This window comes from Symphalangus syndactylus, chromosome 8, assembly GCF_028878055.3.
Source record: "Symphalangus syndactylus isolate Jambi chromosome 8, NHGRI_mSymSyn1-v2.1_pri, whole genome shotgun sequence".
Lineage (NCBI taxonomy): Eukaryota > Metazoa > Chordata > Mammalia > Primates > Hylobatidae > Symphalangus > Symphalangus syndactylus.
The window spans coordinates 140,216,443-140,243,224 of NC_072430.2; the positions used below are offsets into that span (position 1 = coordinate 140,216,443).

The 26,782-nt window shown below is 48.6% G+C and overlaps 1 protein-coding gene across 6 annotated transcripts in view; it reads left to right on the forward strand.

Moving 5' to 3' along the window:
* Positions 1 to 26,782, forward strand: part of AGAP1 (ArfGAP with GTPase domain, ankyrin repeat and PH domain 1) — a 638,294-nt gene that overhangs the window by 171,904 nt on the left and 439,608 nt on the right. The window contains exon 1 of one of the 6 annotated variants that reach the window (XM_055291055.2): positions 5,009 to 8,323. The exons of 3 other annotated variants lie outside the window; for them this stretch is intronic. In XM_055291055.2, the coding sequence (XP_055147030.1) occupies positions 7,366 to 8,323 (958 nt within the window). In that variant the 5' untranslated portion in view covers positions 5,009 to 7,365. Of the gene's footprint in view, positions 1 to 5,008; positions 8,324 to 26,782 lie in introns of those variants that run through there. 2 more of the 6 variants (XM_055291056.2, XM_055291057.2) reach the window with 2 other exon arrangements.

A 26,782-nucleotide genomic window follows, 5' to 3' on the forward strand; every position in this document is an offset into this window, starting at 1 on the left:
CTCAGCAGCTGCAGGAGTTGGGGTTGTCTGGGCTCACACCCAGCCTGTGTCCCTTATCCCCCTGCCCCATTGCAAGAACCCCTCACCCTTCAGTGCTCCTGGCCACTGCTAACTGGTGCATGGCGAGCAGAGGTTTTATTCCATCTTACTGTGTCAGATGTGATCCCGGGGATGCAGTTCTTTCTTAAGAGCTCTGATGCACGTTCTAACTAGGAGGGCAGGTAGCTGCCGCTCCCAGCAGCCCCGATGTGTTTTCCTTCAAGCCTGGGGAACACCGAGCGAGGGACACACTGGCTAATAGAGGAAGGGGAGCTGGGTATGGTGGCTCACACCTGTAATCCCAGCACTTTGGGAGGCCGAGGCAGGTGGATCATCTGAGGTCAGCCTGACCAACAAGGTGAAACCCTATCTCTACTAAAAATAAAAATTAGCTGGGCGTGGTGGCGGCCACCTGTGATCCCAACTACTTGGGAGGCTGAGGCAGGAGAATTACTTGAACCTGGGAGGCAGAGGTTGCAGTGAGCCGAGATTGTGCCATTGCACTCCAGCCTGGGCAACAAGAACGAAACTCTGTCTCAAAAAAAAAAAGGGCGGGGAGCGATCACGTGCGTCCCTCTGCTGAGATGGGAGCAGCAGCGTGGGGTTGGGCTTTGAACTGGCATCATAGGCATTTTGTTTTCTACATTTAGAAGAAAAAGATACATCAAATATTCAAGTCCCCTGGGCACAGATAAAAGATTTTTCAGATATCTCTGCAGCCAAATCCCAAATGGGATGCAGAAGGGAGAACTGTGTAAAATCACGCTCTTCCAGAAGCTGGGCTTTGTAATGGGGCTGGCAAAAATTCCCAGGGCATCGTTTGTGGCCTCGATGTGATTTTCATGTAAGTCATGGATTTTCTAAATCTTTGAGGTCAGTGGATCTAAAGAAAAGCTTGGTAAACATCCAGATGTTGTCAAACATATTTAGGTCATTGTTCTCTGACAGTTCATGGTATTCGTTACTACTCCAGGAGGCTCTTAAGAGAATCCAAATCCGACTCTTCCCTGTGCTTTGAGAAGGAATGTCTGCATGAAGACCATCGTACAGATGGCGATATTAGAAGAGTTCTCTCCCGTGAATCCTGTAGAGGAAAATGTTACCAAATAGTCCTGTTCCCCTGTGCACCCAATACTAGGAAGATTAGATAATGTGTAGGGATTTCTTGGTTTTTCTGCACACAAGCTCCAGTGCTGCTTTGAGGTTGTCTGATAGACAGCTACAGTGCTGTGTGTTACCCTCGACCTCATCCCTCCCGTCCCTGAGCTCGAAGGCTGGATGGTCGATGGGAGCTCCTTTGGGGACTCTGTAGCTGTGGCCAGTGCCCGGCAGCTAGCGAGTGGCCAGAACTGGGAGCTGCTGTGTTTGTGATGTGGCCGTTCAATGTTGTTTGTGTTGGCTCTGTAAAACAATGCTTAATAGATAGGATTTTAATATATAGTTTGTTTTTTCGTTTTTTTTTTTTTTTGAGATGGAGTTTCACTATTGTTGCACAGGCCAGAGTGCAGTGGCATGATCTCAGCTCACTGCAACCTCCGCCTCCTGGGTTCAAGCGATTTGCCTACCTTAGCTTCCCAGGTAGCTGGGATTACAGGTGCACACCACCAGGCCCAGCTAATTTTTTTTCTATTTTTACAAATACAAAAAAGATTTCACCATGTCGGCCAGGCTGGTCTCAAACTCCTGACCTCAGGTGATCCACCTGCCTTGGCCTCCCAAAGTGCTGGGATTACAAGCATGAGCCACCACACCCGGCCTGATTTAATATCTTAAGTTACCTTTGCCTGACACTTAGCAAGAGAAACTACCAAGAAATAGCTAATATTTTCCTTTTGTTTGGGAATAAGAATCGACTCACAATGGACACTTACTGGCTTGTTTAAAACCAAGCTTGCTTCTCACTGGCCTGTTTAAGTGGAAATGAAATCTCAGTGTGGGGTCTGACGCTTCCTATGGCTGCATGGAGGAAAGGAGTCTGGGCCTGAATCTCTCCCGTGTTCCTCATGCGTGGGTAGAACTAAAGCTTCTTCTTCTGTAACGTGGCAGTTCTCATTCTCAGAGGATAAAGTACGTGTGAGTGATGCCACCTCAACCCTTAGCCAGGTGCAGGCATAACAAGGGAGACCCACCTGTGCAATATAGTGAGACCCCCATCTTTATAATAAATGAAAAAACCTTAGCCAAGCACGGTGGGTCACGCCTGTAATCCCAGCACTCCTAAGAGGCCAAGATGGGAGAATCACCTGAGGTGAGGCGTTCGAGACCAGCCTGGGCAACATGGCAAGACCCTCCTCTCTACAAAAAAATTTAAAAATTAGCCAGGGGTGGTGACATGTGCCTGTGATCCCACCTATTCAGGAGGCAGGAGGATCACTTGAGCCCAGGAGTTGAAGGCTGTAGTGAGCTGTGATCTTGCCACTGCACTCCAGCCTGTCTGTGTGGTGGTGTGTTCATACACAGCAGACATCGCCAGTGTTCTGTTGGCAGGAATTGCTATCGTTGGTCCTTAAGGAAAAACACAGGAAGGATGCAGGTGCTCAGAGGACCTTCTGGGGTCTTTTTTCCTGCTGGATCAATGTTCCTGCCCTAGAGACAGACCATACTTGTCCTTCCTCGACTAGCAGATAAGGGTCAAGTCCTCATCTCTTTTACAGTTCCATGTTTAACCTTCAGTTTTTAAAATGAGAAAAATGGGGTCCCCAGTGAGTTCAGCTGGAGTGTCCCAGGCAAAGGGATGTGTGCAGAATTTTCAGTTCCTAGAAGCTGAACATCATGGCAAATCTTAGCTTAGAAACCATTCTACCGTGACATTCTCAGATGAGAATTTGAGTCTCATGCTAAAAATGTAAAGGTATTAATAAGACATAACTGTCTTTGTAATTGCTTCTTCTTACAGGTATCTGTCAGTCAACTGGCTACCAGAAAATAGCCCTTGATGTGCCCATGGAGGAGCTCTTAGTGGGCCCCCCGGGGTGGGCATGCTCAGGCCAGGGCAGTACCAGTGGTTGGCTGGTTTCTACCATCAGCAGACGCGGTTCTGCTAAGATACTGCAAACGTGATTACTGGCTGTCAGGTTCTGTTATTTGGAAAGCCAGCCTGTGTAGCAGATGGCTCTGCTGACTGGCTACCAGAAGTTTCCTTTAAATAAGGCTTATCGGCTCTAGCAACACTTGGAAATACTATTCTCAAGGAGAATGTTTGATTTATAGGTAGCTAGAAATGACCCGGGACAGAGGAGTCGTGAGAGGGTGGCCAAAGCATCTCATAAACTTGGAACTAAGGGAGCGAAGCCAGCTGCTGAGGGAGATGAATGGGGGTTAGCTAGGGCTGGCACCTTTCCTGAGCTCTCCTCTGCAGTCTTCCCCTCTCGGGCGGCGTTAGTCCCTGCAGCAGGGAGGCTGCTCGTTTGGTTCTGAGGTAGCAGCGAAATCAACTACATGCTTTAAAAAAAAAATGGTGATATGCTCCATGGCATGGAAAAATTCAAGAAATGACAGTCTAGTGGCATCAGTTTAAAAAGCCACAGGAAAATAAAGCATAATGCCACCTGAACATATATAGTATTGTGATTTTTTTTTTTTCCTCTTCAAAAAAGGCTGGTCTGGCTTTGTAGAAGGGGATTTAGATTTTGGAGTGACATGTCGGGAGCATGTGTCTTCTTTGCATCGGGAGAGCCCATCTCTCTAGGGCAGTGGGGAAAGGCAATTCTCTGTGACCAGGTTTTTCAGCACCCACAGTCGCACTTGACATGGCATCATTATGATTGGTGTGGAAAATAAGTGCTTCCTTCTGAGGTGGAAATGCTGAAAGATCACAAACACACTGGCTATGGCTGAAAGAGGTTCCCTGGAAGAGTCAGTGTCATCTAAGGTGGATGGAATGGATTCTTCTACTCCGCAGCCTGCATCTCGTATGGCAAAGTGCAAAACCTGGGATGGATTCTCGACAAAGGTACAGTAATTGGGAGACACAAACAGTCCAGTATTTTAGCCCTGAAGGAATACTACCTTATTTTTTACTTTGGGCTCTATGAATGCTTCAGATAACAAGCCAGATAGATTTACATATCTTAATTATGGACAAGCTACTTTCATATTAAAGTTCATCTCAGTATGTGAACATTGCCATGGTCTCAGAATTGACCTCCCCCTCCCACACCTGGCTAAGTTAGGAGCCCAGGGTTCTGGTCCCACCCTTGACAGTAGCAAAGATCTCTATCTTTCCACGTTGCTCTGTTTCTCAGCTTACAGACTTGGGTGACCTTTAAGTCTCTACAGCTGCAGTGATAAAATTTTAGACTTTTGCCCAATTTTAGTGGTGTTCATCATTAAAGAGATGGGACGGCCCTGTAGCTGTCTCTGGGCTTATTTCGAAGCTTTTATCTCCCTCGCTGTCTTTTTGTGGCAAAATCACGTAGCCTTAGCATTTTTCGGGGGTTGGGCCAATTCTTTGAGGACAGAACCCCTGCGTTGTCACTGTGTAGCATTGCAGTAGGTACTCAATATATATTCGATGAATAAATGAACCAGTAGAAAACTGAGTAAGTCTGTGAAAGTTTGCTAAAAATGCTACCTGGAAATGTCAAGATAACATTTACATTTGATTTGTGTGGAGTTCAGTAATATTCACATGTTTACTTTGGTCTTTGTTATCAACAAAGCAGAATGCTGATGCTTACTAAGACACACACAAAAAAAAAATGAGCACAGGCAGCATGACCACCAAACCCCAGATTTCACCCTTACTGAGGAGCTGTGTAGCCCTGGGGAAGTGCCCTTTGTCTCTGAGCCTCTGCATCTCTCTAACCAGATGGGCTCTAGGCTATCATTTTGACAGATGAATCCCACCTGGCTCCTCCTCTAGAAGTTGGGGGTTCTTGGTTCTTATCAAAGAGGGCTTCTTTAGCTGGGCGTGGTGGCTCATTTCTGTAATCCCAGCACTCTGGGAGGCTGAGGTGGGCGGATCATGAGATCAGGGGTTCAAGACCAGCCTGACCAACATGGTGAAACCCCGTCTCTACTAAAAATACAAAAAATTAGCCGGGACTGGTGGCGCGCACCTGTAATCCCAGCTACTTGGGAGGCTGAGACAGGAGAATCTCTTGAACCCAGGAGGCAGAATTTGCAGGAGCCTAGATAGCGCCATTGCACTCCAGCCTGGGCAAGAGTGAGACTCTGTCTCAAAAAAAAAAAAAAAAAAAAAAAGGGAGGGGGCTTCTTTATTGAAACTCAGAAGGTGTAAAAGGATTCTGTCTTGGAGACCCCTCCTTACAATGAGGACATAATCAGAGGTACCACATCCAGAGCCCTTGAAGTTTGAGTAGCAGGTAGGCTGAGGTGTGACCCTGTGATGGTGAAAATCATGTTAAGGTCAAGGCCACAGAGGGTGCTCAGGTGTATTTTAAAGTATCCTTTCAAGAAAAATAAAGTGAATCACTTAGCAGTCACTCTGATTTATTTCATTAAATCTGAATATTAAATTTAATGCTGTCATAAAATGTAGATTTCCTAGGCTATAATTTCTATAACTTCCTTCAAAAGAGAGCTTGCCCAATTCAGTTTTATGCCACTTCCAGTGTCATGAACACAATTGGTACCCCCACAATAAGATTAAAGTAGGGAGAGCTGGCATCTGACAATCCCTGCCTGCAGATAGCAAATCCCAAAGTAATGCTTCCACCTGGCCTGGCCTGGCCACCAGCACCTTGCCCAGAAACAGCCTGTAGCAAGCTATGGCATTTCTAGGCCTGGAGAAGGTCGTGTAAGCATGGTGTGATTAGGGGACATTGTATTTTTCCTTCTGAAACTTTTCATCAAGGAAACTCTGAAATAATACTGTCTTAAAGACAGCTTGAGGAATTGATAAGTTGATCACCTATGTCTAAATATTGTGTGGCCTCCGATAACATCCTAGACCAGTATCTATCAGCCCACCAGGTAGGAAATGGGGGATTTGATGGCAGAGAAGTTCAGTTTTCAGTATTAATGGTGAATATTTAGCATGTACACAGAATGCCTGGCACATAGGATTTTAACCAATTTAATCTTCACAGGAATGCTCAAAGTTTAGGAGCTTTTATCGGCAGCCCTATTTTACAGGTGGAAAAGCAGGTGGTTTGTCAGTGGATGAGCCTGGCTTGCGGGCAGGCACGTCTGTCTTCTGGCTCTTAACCGCAGTATTCTCCTGTCTGTTGTCATGGGGAGCAAGTGCTTACCTGTAAGGAATCTTTCCCCACACATTGGTAAAATAACCCTACAAGATTATTTTAGAAGTTTTGCACAGAGGCAGTATCATAGCCATGGAGGTTTATCTGGGGTGAGATTATTGCTAATTGAAAATGAAAACAATAAAGACAGAATTATGTTAGGAGACAGACTGTAGCCCTTCATTGGGAGGGCATTGGTGTAAACAGCACCCTCACAGTCACATCTCTTTGTTCTTGTCTTCCTGGAAGCCCACTTGTTCCTAGGTAAGGTTGGGGGTAACAGGTACCAAAGATACTTTTTTAAACTAGTCACATGAGTTGCATCTTCGAGGCTGCATGGTTAGGAAAGATGCCTCATATAAACGCGCAGCAGGTGAGACATGCCCCTCGTTTTGTTTTTGCAGGCCAAGCCCCAGAGTGTGCGTGGTTTTAGGGTGCAGGCTGGTGCCTGGGCTAGGCCCCTCGGAGGCTCCGGTCCGCGCTGCGCCGATCCATCCCGGCGCTTGGGCCTGCACGCCGCCGCGCTCGCCGCCGCCGCCGCGCTCCCGGGACTCGGCCAGCCCGGCTGGGCGCGCGGCCCGCGGTCCCTGCACGTCGGCCCCCGTCGCCCGCCCCGCCCCGGCGCGCGTTTCCATTTTAAACCGCCGCCCGCCGCCCGCCATCCGCCACCCTTCGGCCGCAGCCGGTGCAGCTGTCCGCGCTTCCCGGAGCCCAGGGAGTGGCGGAGGCTGCGGAACCGCCGAGCTGTGTAGCCGGAGCGGGAGGATGCGCGCGGGCCCCGCGTCGTAGACAATGAAGCCGCGGGCGCTGCCGCCCGCCCTGGGCCCTGCGCACCGCGGCCGCACCTGCCGGCGAGAGCGCTGTCGCGCCTGACCGGCCGCCTCGCCTGGCCCCGCCGGCCCATGGCTCGGCGCCCCGGGCCCGGACCCCGGCACTCGGGCGGCGCGGCGCACGGGCCGGCGGGTGTCAGGGGCGCCGTCCCTGCAGCCTGAGTGCGGCCCTAGCGGTGAGCGGGGGGGCGTGGGCCACACTGCCGGCCCGCCTGCCCTCCCCGCCTGGCCCGGCGCCCTCCCGGCCCGCGGGCTCGCTGGATGCGGCGGGGCCCCAGCGCGCGGGCGACATGTACTTGTTGGACGGCAGTGGCGAGCCCGCGTCGCCACCCGCGGACGCGATGCCGCGCGGGACGCCCCCCAGAAAGACTGTCTACCGCATCTCCGTGACCATGGTCAGGAAGGAGCAGCTGGCCGCGCCGGGCTTCGGCGGCCCAGACCCACGCCCGGCTCGGCGGCCCCGGCCCGCGCCCTCCCCGGACGCGCCCGGGAGGCTTGAGGAGGAGGCCGAGGATGCGGAGGGTGCCGAGGAACCGGAGGGTCCCCGGCCGTGCGCCTGGGATTTCCGCACCTTCCGCACCCGCAGCACCGGGCAGCTGGAACTGGGGCGGCTCCGGCCGTGCGCACGCGGCCTGGAGCCCGCGGACCTGGCCGGCAGCGCGCCGGCCGAGGAGGAGGGACGCAGCTCGCCCGCGCCCGGCAGCCCCGACGTGGAGGGGGCCCGGGCCGCGCCCCTGCGGCGGAGCCTGAGCTTCAGGCACTGGAGCGGGCCTGAGGCGCCGCAAAGCCGGACACTGGGCGGTGGAAGGCGCCACAGCAGCTCCGGGAGCCTGGCCTGGGCGCCGGGCGACGAGGCCGCGGCCGGGGCCACCCTAGAGCCCGCGACCGCCACGCAGCCCGCCTCGGAGAAGCGCAACACCCTGGACGTGGGCGAGGTGCTCAGCAAGAACGACGCGCTCTCGGACCTGGAGCGTTGGGAGCGTAGTAAGAGCAAGAACCGCACGCTGGACAACAGCGACCTGCAGCGGCTAGAGCGCGCGCGGGCGGCGGCCGGGGCCGGCGCGGCCTCGGAGCACCGGCTGCTGCGCTTTTTCAGCGGCATCTTCGCGCGCAGGGACGGGGGCCCGGGCGGCGGGCCTTCGCCACGGAGCGGAGCCTCGCGGCCGCGCGGCTACTTCAGCCTGCGGCGGGCCCCGGCCGAGGCGCACTCGTCCAGCGCCGAGAGCATCGACGGCTCCCCGCGCAGAGGTGGGCAGCGTGGCCGGGGGTCCCGGGACGGGAAGGGGCGTGGTGGGGACTTGCCGGCTCCTCAGCGGCTGTGGCTATGGGACCCGCCCTCCTGGGTCGGGAGCCTGCACGTGGCCTCGAGGGATGCGAACTCGGGTACTGCGGTTTTCCCCAGCAGGGCGCAGCGGTCCTGGGTTTTCAGGCTGCACCTGCGCCTGGCTGTGCGTGCCGGTGCCCTCGGAGTCCACCACCTTCATCAAGGAGAGCTTGACCCGAGAGAGGTCGCCTTGCCAGGCGGCGCCGACCTCCCTCGCGTGCTGGCTCGGCCTTCTGCAGGAGCGGGCCCTGAGCTGGCTGCCCGCGACACCTGTGGGGCCGCCCCAGGGAGCCGAGGCTCGCCGGTCGCCGCCGCACAGGTGCCGCTGCCTGGGTGGGAGAAGCCGGCATTCATCCTGGCGCCCCTCCCTGCCTCGACTCGTCTTCCTGTTAGTACTACCATCTGTGAATGTTGTGATGTGGACTCAGCTGACTCCGTGGCCCTCGGTATTGAGCTGGCTGTAAGGACACCTCACTACAGTGGTGGGACCCGGGGCGGGACGGAGGCCCCTCTCTCCACAGCTTTCCTGCCAGGTGGCATCTTAATGAGGAGAGCGAGTCTGGGACCAGATTCTGTTTCCTCATAATGCAGGCTAGCAAAGGGGCAGGAAAACCGCAGCCCTGCAGCCTGTTCTGAAACCTCAGGTCTGTGTTCTCTTATGTCCTCTGACAGGGACTTTGCATGGAGGAATCCCCAGCCAGATGTTATTCCACTGCAGGAATCAGTTAACTTTTTGGTAGCATTTGGGGGTCAGAGCTCCAGAAACCTCACAACACAGACTCCATCAACTGCGCATCACCCTGAGGGGGAGTCTGGGATTGGAAGTGGGGCTAGATTGCTACACCTTATTCTCCTGGGAGGGGGATGTATGCCTGACGGTATTGTGGCCACAGACAAGTGGCCATGCATTTTACCACCCCCCAAAAAAATTATTCATTCTCTTATCTGAATTATTTACCTTGGCTGGTACAGATAAAGGTAGTTGGAGAGTGGGCTTTTGATTAGCAGTTCAGACTGCTGTGTAACCCACCTCTGGAGAGGGTATTCATCCCAAGTGGACTTAACAGGTCAGCTGACTGCCCCTAGGGTTTATGTTAAAACCAACTAATGCAAATAAATGACTGTCCTTACTGAAATATTTTTAAAGTAAACTGAAGATAAAATGGTCATGTTCTAATATGCTTCTAATGATCTTCAGAATGTGCTAGAGGACGGTTGAAACCAAGCAGTTGCATGTGCAGTAATGTTAAAATCTGACCTGTTGTCACTAGTGAGGCTACACTGTTGCCACACTTAGTGTTTAGCTTGCCATGGCACATCTCGTTTTAACCTCCCTTGGAGCACTTACTTTAGAAGGCGCTGTATTTAACTCCAACCATTATCCCATCCCTTCATGTATTCTCTTAAAATATGAGAAAATGATGCGTGTTATTTTGTTAAAAGAATTGGTTCGCACGAAGTTGCTCCTGTCATCATTGGCTTTCAGAGGAAGTTAAGACCTGAAGGTCTCAGTTCTCTAATAGCAGGTTTGCATCTTTGTTCTGTGGACTTGGAAGAAAACAGTAATTAGCTGCCTCGGTTCCAGACAAGTTTGTATCAGAGAGAGAAAGAAAAACGCACAGACGTGATTTAGAGAGAATGCGTTTCATTGTGGTCCCTCTTGATACAAGTTAAAAGCATTTGGAGTTTGGATAGTTCCTCTCTGGTCAAATGGATTGATAGTAGATTTGGAGTAGTAAGGGTGTGAAGTGTATTGGAATGTTTATAGTAATGCTCAGTTTGTTCCTTGTGGTCAGTCCTTCTCTGGGCGGAATTACTTTGGTCTGAGACATGACACTACCAGCGTTGTGGGTTGTATAGAAAAACGGAAATTTAATGAACTGCATTATAGCACATATGGTCAGAACTCTAGGGCCTCACTTTTTTCTGAAGTTCTAGGTAATCACACGCTCAAAAAAGCTACATCTTTCACCTGGATAAATTATTTGCCTTTGGCTAAAATGTCTGAAATGTCAATATTCTTAGGATTTTGGTGATGCCAGTGTCTGTTACAGGTAAAAGGTGTAGCCCCCACAGGTGTCACGACTTCTCATTTTATTTCATTTCTCCAGTCTTTACATATTTGCTTCTTATGACATAAATTATTCAGAATTTAGGTGCTGTTTAAGATTTTGAATTTAGGTGAGAGTCTCTAAGGTAACAGTCAGATGCAGTAGAGCCCAAGCTCGGTTTCCCTGTAAATGTCCATAGGATGCAAGTCCCCAAACCGTTGGGGACAGGTGAGTTTGTAGGACTCGGAAATTTTGGATCTGAGGAAGGTAAAATGGTGTGTGTTATATAGAACACTGCTTGTGAGGTCGGGTGGCGCCCTGTAATAACACAGTAGTATTTTGCAGCAAAGCCTGAGATATCCACACTCAGTGAAATAAACAGTGATTAAAAATAGCCTCATGCCAGTTAGACTCTGGTTTTGCCACCAAAGTAATTTGCCAGCCGTTTATGGAAAGAAGTTCCATTCTCAGACCTTTTTGGATTTCAGATTGACAGCTAAACTATCGTAGACGTGCAACATGATAAGCACCATGAGAAGCACCACTGGCTTTCTCTACATTTTGGCCATAATGTTTTAAAATTTGGAGTCCTTGAAAATATAAAGGAAATTAGAAGTGACCTCAGCTGGTGCAAGTTTTTTTTCTGTCAGGATCTTTTCATCTTCTTTAAAAGAGCTAGTAAATTTTTGAATTGGCTACAGGAAACTAAAGACTAATTATTGCATTAAATAGTCTATTTGGCTTAGAGTTAAATGCTTAGGCAAGGTATTTCCATTAGCACAGGGAAGCAAGATGGCTGGAGTCTTATTTTAAAGCACACACAGGCTCCTGCATACATGTACCTTTGGTTTGCCTGTATTCTGAACTCAAGGCATTAAGGATGAAAGGATTGGAACACCTACCTTTTGTAGGATGATTCTTTTATAGTCTCTGATCCTTGTTGGAACTTGTCTATTTAGGCTCTTCCCAGTTCTTCCCCCTAACGCAGAACAGTTGCCTCCGTGAGTTTAGGGCTGCTCCCTCTGTGTAAGGCTTGCAACTGATAGCAGCGAGCCAGCAGACATTCCAGAAAGACCCTGTGTCAGATCAAGGGCAGTTTCGTGTTAACTGATACACATGTATTAGGGCAGAGTCTGTTGACTCAAGTATAATTTAATACAAGGAAAGATCAAATAATAAATGATTAATGATATTGTAGGGTGTCCCCTTGCAGCACGTGCTGTCTGCATCCCAGTGGATGCTGTCTGGGCTGGCCCTGGAACCAGCTGCGCTGTGAGTGAAGCCCACACTGGCTGTGCCCATCCAGAGCATTCGGTGTCTTTAGAGTGTTCTCTTGCTGTCTGGGAGGATTGATTACAGTAATAAAGTGATTCATTGATACCTCTTACTGAGGTTAGCTTTTAAAATTAGTAATTTACAACTGATTTTTGAGAGCACGTTTTATGAGTGGCTTTGTTCTTTAATTTCTGATTACCTTGATTTGTATCACTCAATTACTGTAGGGTGATAGACTTTTTTTTTTTTTTTTTTTTTTTGACGGAGTCTCACTCTGTTGCCAGGCTGGAGTGCAGTGAGCGATCTCAGCTCACTGCAACCTCCCCCTCCCAGGTTCAAGGGATTCTCCTGCCTCAGCCTCCCGAGTAGCTGGGACTAGAGGCACATGCCACCACGCCCAGCTAATTTTTGTATTTTTAGTAGAGAGAGGGTTTCACCATGTTGGCCAGGATGGTCTCCATCTCTTGACCTCTTGATCCACCCCCCTCGGTCTGGGATTACAGTCGTGAGCCACCGCACCTGTGTTTTTTTTTTATTTTTTAAACTATTTTAATTTTTATTTTTTAAACCATTTAAAACAAAAAGCCCTCAGTGGAGAACGTTAGGACACAGCAATTAAATGAAATAAAATTACTGAAACAATTTGATAACTTTTGATTTTTAAATTTGATTTGTTACCGAAAAGGACACTTGTTTTTGTTTTGTTTTGTTTGTTTGATGGTTTTATTTGAGACGGAGTCTTGCTCTGTCGCCCAGGCTGGAGTGCAGTGAGGCGATCTCAGCTCACTGCAAGCTCCGCCTCCCTGGTTCACGCCATTCTCCTGCCTCAGCCTTTCCGAGTAGCTGGGTCTACAGGCGCCCGCCACCACGCCCGGCTAATTTTTTTTGTATTTTTAGTAGAGACGGGGTTTCACCGTGGTCTCAATCTCCTGACCTCATGATCCGCCCACCTCAGCCTCCCAAAGTGCTGGGATTACAAGCGTGAGCCACCGCGCCCGGCCTGAAAAGGACACTTGTAAGGAAATTATGTTATTCAGTGTTTCTCATTTGAAACATTTTGAACTGATTAGTTTTTTGTTATTAGAATTGATTATCTACAGTGTTTGGTTGTTACAATTGAACATTCCTAGAGTTTGCTTGCTTTTTGTAAACTACTCCAGATAGCAATTTAGGAAACTCCTCATTATTTTTGTTTAGGGCTAAAATGATTATCCTGGAGACAGAGCAGTTGTACTTGGGGTACAAGGAAGAGCTGTGCTGAAGGTCAGCCAGGGAACCTTCTAAGTCACCGCTGTGGGCTCTGTCCTGCTGTGTTTATTTCCTTAGGTTGGAGCCCAAGTTTCAGCATAGGTCACCTGTTAACATCTTTCTCTTTGTTAAGTCATCAAAGAGACTTGGGCTGGAATATCCTGCCACCAGGGGGAATGTTCAAAAGTACGTCTGCTCCAGAGGTCCTCCAGTGTTAACAGGCACATTGCAGCAAATTATTGGATTCTACAGTTAACAAATACCTTCTGTTTGGAGCTGTAAGACCCAATTATAAAGCACCAGTAGGTTTTTTTTTTTTTAAGTAATCTTATTGTCTTTTTAATGCATTAACAAACACATTGCGTGTCTGTGGTGTGTTCTGCATTCACTAGGCAGTTGAAGCTGGAGCTAACTAGAGCACAGTTCCTGTCTTCAGAGGTCAGTAGCATACTGGAGGAGATGGAAAAAATTGAATGAATCACAGCCTCATGCGGTACTTGAGGGAAGGTATGACTATTTCTCTGCACAGCGTATCTCCTAGTCCACTGTGTAACAATAACCTCGCATACATGCCTGCCGCTTCTAACTAGTGAGTCCTTCCAGGGCGTGAAGCATGTATCATTCCTCTGTGTACTGCAGATTTATAGACACTGTGCTTGACACATAGATTTTAGTAAATGTGGGAGGAACTAATGAGAGAACTAGAAGAGGGAGTGAATTGAATGTTCTTGAGTTAATGGGAAGGAGTTAATGAAGGCCTCACAGAGGGGTAAATGAGCTGGATCGTGTAGGATCTGTAGGATTTTACCAGGTAGAGAAGAGTGACTCCACCAGCAAGGTGTTTGGGATTTCTGTAGTTAATTGTTAAGAATGTATTCCTGTTCCCCAGAGATTTATGACTAATGCTAACACTAAACATAAAACAAGATGTTACTCTTTCTACAATGAGCTTTGGTGTTTTTGTTTTTGAAAAATATTTTTGGTATATGGTTTTTGTTTCTGATAGGAATTCTCCTTTAGGCTGTTGTTATTTTCCTGTAACGATTTGAAACAATTATATTAACTTAAAATGATGTCACAATGAGTGAAATAATGAAAGCTGTAGTTATCGAGGGTAGTCTCGTGATGAGATAAAGTGCATACAGCTGCACTCATGGTGCCAGGTGATTAAGAGCAGAATTGGTATTAAGGTCAACGGATTAGCAAAAAGGGGGGCGATTATTGTCTTTTCAGTATTTTGAAAGAAGTACCATCTGCCCATGATCATTTTGGTTTAGGTTTTATTCAGCCCAAATTAGAATCCGCTGTGGTGTTGATTGTTCCTTGTTGGTGATAGCCCTAGAACTGTGTATCCCATTGTTGATACATGCATTCACCTTTGCTAGTTCTCTCTTCTCCTATGAAGACATGAATGTAGCTGCTCCTTTAATTTCATTTAGTTAGTTTTAATTCAAAGATGGATATTGGCCCTTTGTTTTCTTATAATCTTTTATTGTATTCATTTTCCTAGTTGATTTTTAGTGGTGACATCACTAACAGCTCTAAAGACTCAAAGCTTACCAGACAGCACGCTTCCCTGGGTCAGAAGATGGGAGTCCTCTCCTCTCTCATTCAGTACCAGGGTGTACCAGTGAGAGGCTTGTGAAGGGATTGTTTCGGCGGCTCCTTATCTAACAAATGAAGATAATTTTTATGAGGCGCATTTTGGTCTGTGGGAGTGGAAGGGAATATGACGGTTGCTTTCCTATACTGTCTTTTGTTTAGAATGGTGAAAATGTTTTGAATCTGTTTCTGGTGTGATCGTTAGGTCCAAGATTTCACATGACGTTGTGTGCCGGGTGTTGTGGTCAACACACAGAAACGCTCCTTTATTCTCTCTGTGCGGCCTTTGGGGGCATCATTTGAGTGGATGTTCATTTGTTTGAGACGATTGTCAGAGGGAATCTTGTGTTCCCTTTGCTCTCAGTGCCTGTCATTGCGAGGGCTTCTTTGAGCCGGTCTGCTGACTGTCAGGCACTTGAGATTGACCCGGTGAACAATGCCGCCAGCCTTTCTGATGCGGTCCCTGCCCTCTCTGACTCCTACACAGGATCAGAATCACTCAGATATCACTTCTGTTGGTGAAGGCAAGGGAAGAATATTTATCCAGTTTCTGCCTTTCTGCCCCCATTAGCTCTTAAAAAAAAAAAAAACAGTTGTTCTGTGAAATATGCAAAGCAGGGTTTTGGCCTTGAGGATGCGTATTTGTGACTTGCTTTCCTGTACGGTAAATGCTGCCACGTCGGGAGTGGGCACAGCCGCTTATGATGCTGGTGGGCCTGCGCGGCACTGGCTCTTGCTCCTCTGGTGCCAATGCAGCTCGTTGACAGCTCCAAGATACTTGGATATCTCACTCTTCTGGCTATTTCAGTTGCCAAACTGGAATCCCAACCTTCTGAGAGTCTGTTCTCTTTTGGATTTGTTCGTAGATGTCTATTCTCTCTTGATCTGGTTCATGAACGCTCTGGAAGCCAAGTTCGTTGAAGACACTGTGGATGTGTAATTTGGAAGAGGAGACTGGAACATGAAGGCTTTGTTCCTAGTATTAGAGAAACAGACATAGAAAGGACGCAGTGTCTAGCACTGGTTAAGGAAACTTAAAGGAAAAAGATTTGGGCTCAGAATTAGGAAGTCATTTCTCACAAGCATAGCCATTCCGCTTTCGAAGAATCTGGCTTCTCCTATCACTGGAGGCACCCAGACTCCGACTGGTGGGGGATTGTTAGGACAGGGGCTGTGTGTGTTGTCGTGGGTAGAATTGGTGGGCTTCAAGTCCCATCCTAGTTTTCAAGGTCTAGAGTCCTTTCAGGATCTAGGATTTGATTTTTGGACCTGGTCTTCTCTCAGGGGGTAGTTTTCTCCCAGATTTAAAGGAAGATATTTGTCTGGAGTTTCTTTGGACTGTCCTCCTGCCTGCCGGCCTCCCAACCCCACCTTGGGATCCTGGCACATTGTGCCAGCTCACCTGAGACGTAGTAAGAGTTCTGCCTGTCAGCTGCAAGGTGCTGGGTGGACGGTCCCTGCTTCCCACTCTCCCTCTCCCGCCTGCTGGCCCCACGATAGTGCTGCCTGGGCTTGTGTTTGGCCATGAAGCCCCTCTCGATACCAATGCCATTTGTCTTCTGGGCATCCAGATGGTGAGTGGTGGCTGGGCATGATCTTCATTGGTTTCTCCCGTGCACAGCCAGCCTTGACTCAAAAACTGATTTCAGGTGTGTGAATAATACAATCATGGCGGCAAGAAAGAAAGAATGCTTTTCATTTGGTTGTTGGAACACATTTAAATTGCCACATGGAGAAAGCACAGTGTCTTGATTCGGTGGAGTGGATTTAGTCTTGACAACAATACTTCAGTTAGTAAGGTGATTCTGCCTAGTTATCTACATCCCTGAGCCCTGCCTACCTTGTGCCAGTAAACAGATGTGTCACTGTGCAACCGAGCACCATATCTTTGCTTTACTTTATTTAGCTGTAATACGGGTTTTGCAAAAGACCTAAAAATAGAAACATTGCATATGTGGCTGTGTTTGCATTTATAGTTACTATAGATATACATTTGCCCAGGTGGATTTCTTATATCCCGAAGCTCCAAGTATAGGCCAACCTTATATTTTGCTTTCACTGTTTTCCCCTGTATTTTCTCATAATCTTCAATTTAACTACTTTAAAATTATTGACCACTGTTACCTTAAAATTATAAATGGAGAGATTAGAGTTCTCTTTTTTTTCCTTTGGCTTAATCCCCTTCCCACTCCTCTTATTCATAGAACTGGAGGAATAGCGATTACTTGGCAGCATATGCATCCATCTCATTCCTGGTACAAGCCAAATATGTGTTTATTTTGGACAGCTAGTCTGAGTGCTGCGTCCCTACATCACCTTTCCTAATCCCTGCTGTGCCTTCTCCTGGAGGGCTGGCACTAGAGAGCGTTGCCTGGAAAGCAGAGTAATCTGTGCTCTTGAGATTTTAGAGAATAAGGATGGATATTCCTTGTTGGGCGTGACTTTTCAGTCTTCAGAGTAAGAAAGCACTGACACGGTATATTGATTAGGTTTGTTCAGTGGAGTGTAATAAAGGTCATTTGGTGAATTCCGTATTTTCAGATATTTAGGTTTCTAATATGATGCGAATGGTGTTACGTGGATCTGTGTTGTACTGACGCTGACATTTTGACTGTCGTTTGTAAGTAACGTACGACTACTTTGTATAAAAAAGCACCATGGCTTAACCATTGAAGATAATGTTACAAACTTAGATAATGGTTGAGCCAGCAAGTAACTAGTGAGAGGAACTTTAGCTTTATATGCAGGAGTTCGGAGCACAGGGAACTGGCCCCATGGCTGACCTTCCTTGTGGCTACCCACGCCTTGCGACTGAAGAGCAGTAATTAAATATATATTCATAGAAGAGTGATAAAATCTGCTTTGTCCGTGGAAATGAGTGAAAATATTAAGAATTGAAGGATGTTGGGCCAGGATTTGGGATTTGGTTTGGCTGCGGGAGAAGTGTTGGACCTGAGCCCTTGTGGGGGTGGGACGGGGCAGGGGTTTCAGTGTGAATGCTGGTGTCCAGAGGGGTCAGGGGCCCTGCAGCCCCCTCTGGAAGCTGTGACTTGGGAAGCACCCTCATGTCCATTTGGACCCGTCTTAGGTGATTTGATGTGTGATCCCCCCCATCTCTGTTCTGTGACTCTCTGTGGGCCTGGGGAAGGGGTCCCAGGCATCCCCATCCATGTGGGGAGGCACCGAGAGCAGGAGGCTGGCTTCTCCTGGTGTCTTGTCCTTGGCAGGAAGCGAGTGACATCCATTTTGGCTGGTACTGACATGGTGGATGTGCCTGCGTAGGTATGTGCAGCTGGGGCTGTACCTGCCAGGAGCATCCTGGCGCGGGTCTCCCGCCTAAGCTTGTCCTTGTTGGGAATGCCGTCCTTAGGCAGATCCTCATCTTCAGGCCTCACCAGAAGAATTGCCTGGCCTGGTGGGAAGAGAGTGGCTGCGGGCTCCCAGAGGTTCAGCTCGGAGTTCTACTCCACACTTCCTGGGCCAGCTTCCCCTTCTGAACACCTGAGCTGACACTGGGACTGTGAACCCAGATAGGATGACCCTGCTCACAGCTGCAGCTCAGGATGCCGCCAGCTATGTTTTTCCTACTTCCTCTCAGCTGGGCAGTTTGCTGGCCTCTGAAAATTGTAGGCACCCCCCCCCCCCCGCTTTTTTTTTTTTTTAGGTGGACTCTTGCTCTGTCGCCCAGGCTGGAGTGCAGTGGCGATCTCGGCTCACTGCAAGCTCCGCCTCCTGAGTTCACAGCATTCTCCTGCCTCAGCCTCCCAAGTAGCTGGGACTACAGGTGCCCGTCACCACGCCTGGCTAATTTTTTGTATTTTGTTTAGTAGAGATGAAGTTTCACCATGTTAGCCAGGATGGTCTCGATCTCCTGACCTCATGATCCACCCACCTCGGCCTCCCATAGTACTGGGATTACAGGCGTGAGCCACTGCACCTGGCCACAGCCCTTCTTAAGGCAATCATGAGACCCAGCCCATCGTGGGCTGGTGAAGGAGCAAGCCCTAGGATTCACTCTCAGTTTGGAAAAAACCATCATTGCCCAGAATGTCCCATTCACACGTTAATTCCTAAATGGAATGATGGGAGTGCTGGGTGCTCAGAGGCTTCCTTTTGAGGATTGGCGGCTGCTTCTGGACTGTAACTTCTGCAGCAACTTCTGCACTCTTTCGTCAGGTGCAGAGCAGCGTCTTAGAAATGAGTGAGTCTTAGTGATTTCTTGGAGTGTGGATCCTTATACACTCATCTCTTTTCTGAACTATAGATGGGAAGCTGCTGGAAGAAAGCAAGGTGCAGCCCCTTTCTTGTATGAGGGAAGCTACTGTTTACCATCCATGGCTGCTTGAGTTTTTAGAGCTGTGTCGATGAATAACTTGTTGGTATCACTCGTCAATCTTACAGGCTCTTTTAGAGATTAGGAATTGTGACCAACAGGAGAGTCCATCTGGCATTAGGGACACCAGGGCCTATTTTGGATCATGCTGTACTGCTTAGGGTCATGCCCTGTCCAATCTGGGATAACTGTGGCATACAAGTCACCATGGCCATTGTGAAGCCCTTGTTCTTGGAGACCCTGTGCTCCAGGTGTGGCTGGTTGGTCCCCTGTGGCAGGACCCCCAGAGGCCCCAGGGGTTGTGAGAGTCGGGGGTGTGCAGGTTCTGAGGGCTTTGCTGGGTGGGTCGAGATTGGGTGGGCCGGTTGCAGAATCCTAGTGCCCAGAGGGTTCTTCTTTGCCTGTTGCTGGGGACTCATGCCTTGTGAGGGGGCCTTTCTTTATTACCCTGATGAGGACAGAAGAGTTCCTGAGAGGAAGCCACAAGCCCCCTCCCTGACCTGGCAGCTGCCTGTGTGCCCTGGCGTGTGGGTTCCTCCCTTCCTGGGTTCATGCAACAGACTCTTGGCGTGCAGGCCTCCTTCCAGGGGCTCTCAGGGCTCAGTTCTCATCTCTCTGGGTCACACTGAGCCCTGCTGATCCCCCTCCTGTGTGGCTGCCTCTGTGATGCCTGAAACACCTTCAGCTGTTTGTCCCATGGCCTCTCATCACCTCAGTATCCTTTTCTGCTTGCTTTCTGGTTTTCAGTGGCCGCCAGCAGAGGCTGTAATGCTCCCCTGGGACCTGACCAGTAGACAACAAACGCTATGAGGACCAGAGGCCCCTCACTGCTCCCCGCCTATACAGGGTGCGTCTGTCTGGACAGCCAAAGGCCCATGGGTGGTTTTGTTTTCAAAACACAATGAAAAATGACCAGTCATGCCATATTGTTAGCACCTTTTGATTTTTTTTACTGTAAAAATCGAAACAGAACTATTTGGCTCCAGAGCTCTGTGAATCCCGAAAATTTGAGACAGGTCTCAGTTAATCTTGAAAGTTTATTTTGCCAAGGTTGAGGACGCGCACCCGTTAACACAGCCTCAGGAGACCCTGACAACATGTGCCCGAGGTGGCCTGAGCACAGCTTGGTACATGTTAGGGAGACATGGGACATCAATCAATACATGTAAAATAAACATTGGTTAGGTCCAGAAAAGCAGGATCACTCAAAGTGGGGGAGGGGGCTTCTGACATTCTTTTGAGTTTCTGATGAGCCTTTCCAAAGGAGGCAATCAGATATGCACTTAGTGAGCAGAGGGATGACCTTGAATAGAGTGGGAGGCAGGTTTGTCCTGAGCAGTTTCCAGCTTGAATTTTCCCTTTAGCTTAGTGATTTCGGGGGCCTAAGTTTTTTTTCCCCCACAGATCTTTTTAGGAATTTTGAAGATGTATCTCATCTAGTAAAGCTGAAGTCCCCCCAAGTGGTAGCTGACCATAGACTAAGCCTCCTGCTGTACAGGGCACCCGCTGGGAGGAAAGAGGTGCTGGCCAAGGTGAATAGATGGTCAGATGGGCGATAGGAATGAACACTTTGCCATGGTGGGTGTGCTTTAGTGATAGAATTTGCTCAGGAGATTATCTTTGTTCCTGATTTGGGAAGGCAGAGCTTCTATATTGGAATTCTTTGTCTCCCAGAATAAAAATTCTAACATCACCTGTATTATATTGTGGGGATTAAAATCATGCACTTGTAGCCAAACCCAGGTATGAGTGTGAGCGTGGACACTGCTAACAGATTGAAATTTGACGTCCGAATTCTGGTTCCCAGGAAGGAGATACACACACACACACACACACACATATGTATATATGTGTGTGTGTATATATATAATATATATATGTGGAGATTATATATATGTGTGTGTGTATATATATATATTTATATATATATGTATTTTTTTTTTTTTTTTTTTGAGACAGGGTCTCGCTCTGAAGCCCAGGCTGGAGTGCAGTGGCATGATCATGGCTCACGACAGCCGTGGGCTTAAGCAATCTTCCCACCTCAGCCACCCAAGTAGCTGAGACTATAGACACATGCCATCACACCCAGCTAATTAAAAGAATTTTTTTTTTTTTTGTAGAGATGAGGTCTTACTGTGCTGCCCAGGCTGGTCTCAGACCCTTGAGTTTAAGTGAACCTCCTGCCTCTGCCTCCCAAATGTTGGGATTACAGGCCTGAGCCACTGGGCTTGGCTTAGGAAGGCTTTTTGAATAATCATTTTCCTCACTCTCTTTCCACTCACTCTCCGCTCAACCCTGATGAACCCTGCTGGACTTTATGACATGTCTGCTCACTTGACATGCAGGTTACAGATCAGGTGGGCGGGAGCTGATAACAGTCTCACTTGGCCTCAGTTTCCTTGTATGTCCAATGAAGGGATGCACCCTAGCTCTAAAAGTAAACATTATTCTCAACAGAAGAATCTGGGCATTTGCTATCAAACAGATTCCCATTCTTCAGGCAGTTAATTTTCCACACCACAGGAGATGTTTGTGACATTTCCCATTTCTTTGAAGTCTAAGGTAGATATTGATCCCTTGGAAGGAGATTAAGTTCTCCGGTTCCATCAGGTGTAATGATTTCAGTTTTAATGTTCCTAGGTGGTGAGTGCTAACCCAAACCTTTCATGTAGGAATGTCATCCCTCTGCAGACCTTTGAGTCCAGATTTCATTTGTAGTTGACCTTTGGGGGTGACAGTCTGATATGTGTACATCGTAATAGCCCTTCATTGTAGATACCAGTTTAAAATTCATTTTAGGTGAGTTTCCAAACAGATATTGGATGTATATCAGTTTAATTTGATAAACATGCAGATAAAAACTTATTACATGAGGACCAATGTTTGAAAGATGGTTTACATGACCTGATGAGTTTTCATTTTGTCCGTTTCCAAAATACACAGGAATGCAGGAATGCCACGTTCATTCAGATCAGACTTATCTTCCTTCGCAGGATGTGGCCAGAGATTTATTTAAGATATTAGCTGTGATGAGGAAGGTCAGATAATTTAAGTAGGGGCAAAGTACACATTACTGAGGAATCAGCACTCTCTGGTAGAAGGAAGTGTTCCTGGATTTTTCTTTTTCTTTTTTTAGGATTTTTCTTCTTAATCTCTGCTCTCTGACTTTTTTTTTCTTTCTTTTTTTTTTTTTTTTTTTTTTTTTTTTTGAGATGGAGTCTCACTCTGTCACCCAGGCTGGAGTGCAGAGGCGCGATCTCAGCTCACTGCAACCTCTGCCTCCTGGGTTCACGCCATTCTCCTGCCTCAACCTCCAGAGTAGCTGGGATTACAGGCATACAGCACCACGCCCAGCTAATTTTTGTATTTTCTGTAGAGACGGGGTTTCACCATGTTGGCCAGGCTGGTCTCAAACTCCTGACCTTGATCAAGTGGTTTGCCCGCCTGGGTGTCCCAAAGTGCTGGGATTACAGGCGTGAGCCACCATGCTCAGCCTTGCCCTCAGATCTTGAACCTCCTGTCTACTCTTGGGCTGTAGATGGACAGAGGTGTCAGTATTTTAGGGGTGTGACCTCTCCTTTTGCTCGCTGGTGTTTGGGGTCTGTGGTGTCTGTTTGGGGAGCAGGTGTGTGCAGGAAGGAATCTGCACTCTCCACTTTTGCTTTCTCAACGTCGGTTTTTTCATTCTCTCTGGAAGGTCATGAGGGTCCCCTCCACTCACTCACCTCTCACATTTCCAGCCCCTCTACTTCAGACAGACTTGTGAAACTTTCTGCCTCTCTCGGGGTACTTTAGTATGCCCTGCAGACGGAAGCTGCTTTCAGAAAAAGCCAGATCCTGCCACATGAAACTGCAGGCCCTACTAGAATCTGTTGTATCCCACATCTCAAGTTTTAGGTGGGTGGGAAGTAGGAATTGGAATTTTTTCCTTTTGTTGAGATTTTCGTCATGACCACGTGTGTGCCCGTTAAGACTAGACAAGGGAGTCACCGCTGCTGAAAGAAAAGTCATTGTTTATTCATTTTGCATTGGAGGAAATGAGCATTGGGGTGCTTTGGTGACAGCTTGGAGGAGCAGGGGAGTCAGTGGCAGGGCTAGGTCTGGGTCCCCTCATCCCGCCCCTCATTCACCCGCTGGTGCTATTTGAGGACCAGAACCAACTGTGCCAGTGTTTAGACTGGGTTTGTTGCTGTGTCACAGTAACGCAATTGCAGCAGCAGCAGCCATACCCGTGTGATTTTTGCCAAGCTGAGTACTGTTGGAAGCACTTTGCTTGCATTTGTGCAGCGATTCCAGCAACAACCCTGGCGGTAGATTATTGTCCTGTAGATCTGTAAGATTGATTGGTTATCTGTAGGAGACATCTACATATACGTATTTATAGAGCAATGAAGAAATAAGCCCAAGGCGCTCCCATGAGTTAGGGGTTTCAGGGCTTCTGCGCTTTGCTGACCCTTGTGCTGCCTTCGGTAGATGGCCCCGGCCCTGCCTGTGCCTTGGACACTCTTCATTGGCTGGCACTGAGATGGTTCAGGGCACTTTGGAGCTAGAGCAAGAGCAATGGAGAGAGTGAGGTTGCCATGTCCACGGGTGACTGCACAGCTCACCATGCGGGCCTGGAGTGAGCCTGCTGCTGTTCATCGGCCCATAGGGTCTCCAGCACAATGCTGGGTTAGTGAGCAGAAAGTAGTGCACTGATTATGTTTCCATTAAACCATAGAACATAACAATTTTGACTGCAGAGAGGCAGGCAGAATAGCTTGTCCAGGAAAATAATAGTGCGTTTGTAAGCCAGAGAAAGATGGTACTGTGTGGTGGGGAATTCTGAAAGTCTTAAGTCTGTTTCTCAACTCCCCTCTTGTTCTCATCGTTTCAGGCAAATAATTTCGGATGGACTCAAAATTGGCAGGTCACCATAGGGACCACCCCTAACCTCAAATCTGTGTAATGAAGTATCTGCAACATTTCCACTCATTTGAGAGTTCCACTTTTCAGGACAGTCATAGAGCTATGCTGCTGGTAAACTGTCCTGCACGTGTGTACGTGCACACTTGTGTGACGTGTCAGCTCATGCCTGCAGAGACTCGGCCAGCAGGGCTGAGGCTGCTGCCAGGAGAGCGTCTGGGGTGGTGTCCTACACCTCCTTTCCAGGAGTTTCTGTGCGCACGGCGCACTTCAGAACCTATAGTGTCATTTATGGTTTTCTTTTTCTTTTTTAAATACTGCTTTTGTTTATTTTTCCTGCTCTAATTTTTTCGGGTGGTAAATGGATCGCATTGTTGCATGCTTTTGATGAAAGTGATATCACAGCAAATGCAAAGGTGACTGGGAGTTCTAAGCCCCTGGGTGTCTCTCCTTGTGGGTTTTCATGCAGTATTGACACTCTCTTCTCCCCAGGCACTGGGTCCCCAGGTTCCCCTCTCCCCCTACCTGAGGTACTGAGGGATCTCACTTCCTACCTGCTTGGAGCCAATCCAGTAGCTTCACTTTTACCACTCAAGAGAACTTGAGTACACAGTCTTAACCCTGGAATGTTGAGCTAAAAGGGACTCTGACCCTCCCTCCGCACCCCACCCTTTAAAGGTGAAAGCAGCAGGTGGGGCGGACTCCTGGGGCTGGGGAGGCCGTGCCCCCAGGGGCAGGTGCAGGAGGGAGCCTGGCTCTTCAGATTAAATTGTGTTTCAAAGCCAGAGAGCTCACATTGGAGCACTTGATATTATGCATTTGAATCATTGAGACACAGCTTCTAGTTTAAAATAAAGGTGATAACCAAGGAAGAAAGCACGGTTTATTCCTAGCTTCTGGTAGAAGAGGCTGGCCAACTCAGACACCTAAGCAGCCACGTCAGACCCAGAGTCCGAGGCAGGATGGATATTGCTAAAGCTGAGATCTACAGCGGAGCGTCTGCTTGAGGAGCTCTGACGGGCTGGGCAGCCAGTGCTCCTGGCCCTGAATGTATTTGAAGGAGCTCTTTGGGAAGAGGTGTGGGCTTCCGGCTATTGGTAGACACCTGTCTGCTTGGGGCAGGTGCATTGACTTCTTGTTGCTTTTACAGTATCTTCGGGTAAGGTCATTGTGTTTCTTCTTGATTTATTTATTTTTTTCTCCAGTCTAGTCATAGTATTGGTTTCGAGAAGTCAAAATCAATGGTTTTATTTTCGGAGTTCTAAATCCAGCCATATAAATACTTCGGATCTGGCCTGAGGGTTTGGCAGGGACTCGTGGCTGCTATTTTAGATATGCCAGGAGCCTTCTTGGAAGTCGCTCACCACCCAGTTTTCTTCAATTAGGCTATGAGCCTGTATCTTAGAACACTCAGATTAGTGTGCCTAGAGTGCTGGGGTGGGGGTTGTAGACAAGATTCTACCCCCTCCTCCAGACTCTGCTCCCTAGGCTGAGGCGGGGCCGGCGAGGAGTCTGCCCCATGCGATTCTGAGACCTTGGTCCCTTCTGAGAGACCCCAGCCCCGAGAGGCTCTGGGCTGCTGGATGCTGATGCCTTTTCCCACCGTCAGTCAAGCACATGCACGTGGGGCTCTGCACCCGGCCCCAGGACTGTCATATCCAGGGAAAGACCACTCTCTGGCAGTGGACGCTACCTTGTTGGTGGCAAGTTAGAAAGGCACACCTTTGTAATGGCCAGTGGTTGCCAGTGCCTTACTTTTGGAGGCAGGAATTGTTACACGTCTCCATTGCAAGAAGCAAAAGTAGATTTAACACATCTTTAAAATCTGCTGAAGACTCTAAAGATACTCATTTGAGATGTGCCAACATTTAGTCAGATTCTGTGACTGGTCGTGAGTCCCTCTCCCTCCACACAGCAACACTGGTTCTAAAACAGTCGGATAGCCATGGTCATTTGTGGATGTGACCACAGCCAGGTCCCATGTTGACAAGTGCTGGACAGTGGACACCAGCGGCAGACTCAGTACAAGTCATGTTGCTTTGGGCTCATGCAACATCTGCAGAAGGCTCTAAGCTGGGGAACTGAGGGGCCTCTTGCTCTGGGGACCACGCCTCCCTTCCTTTCCTTCCCTGTCCTGAGTGTGACCTCCGTCATGTTGACCCCTGCGATCCTGCCCACCCCCCATTCACCCACTAGGAGAAAGTACTGGATAGGGATGAGCCTGGGGACGATGGCCAGTGACATCCAGGAGAGGTAACTTAGAGGCAAGGCGAGGATGCAAAATTGGAGTTCCCAGTAGAAGCAAACGTGCAGCATATTGTGAAATGTTTCAAAGAAATAACAGCATTACAATAGCACATTCTCAAGTTGCTGGTTATCTAGTTACTAGTGGTAAGACAAGAGTCAGTTAACAAAGACCATAAAGTTTTCTCAAGAGGATGTAAACCAAGTAAACCAAATAAATTCAGACCGTAAGTGTGCATATTGAGTTTGACTTTGAATATCCATCTAAGAAGCTTTTGTACATGTGTTATGTATCCGTAAGCCAAAGCTGAGGGCTCCCTGGCAGATGCCCCTGCCTGGCCAGGTCTCATCGTGTCTAGGCGGTGACACCCATGTAGATATGCCCCCTGTGTTGCACCTGCTCCTCTGGCCTCGCCCCCGTAACAGAACGTGGCCCCTGCCTTCCATCTTCCCCAGGGTGCCAGTGGGTACCTTGCCTTCTCCAGCAGTGGGCCGTCCACTTTCTCCTTTGTGCCTGCACTGCCAGGTGCACATCGAGCCTAATCTGGCTTAGGAAACAGGAGGGGCACCAGCTAGAAAATGTGACTCATGTTGCCTTCCAACTCCCAAAAGCTACCAGGTGACTTCCACTGCCGTTAGAATGAAACCCAAACTCTGCACTCCAGCCCCAGCATCAAATCATACTCTGCTGCCCCTGTGCCCTGCCCCCTTGCCTTCCTGGGCCA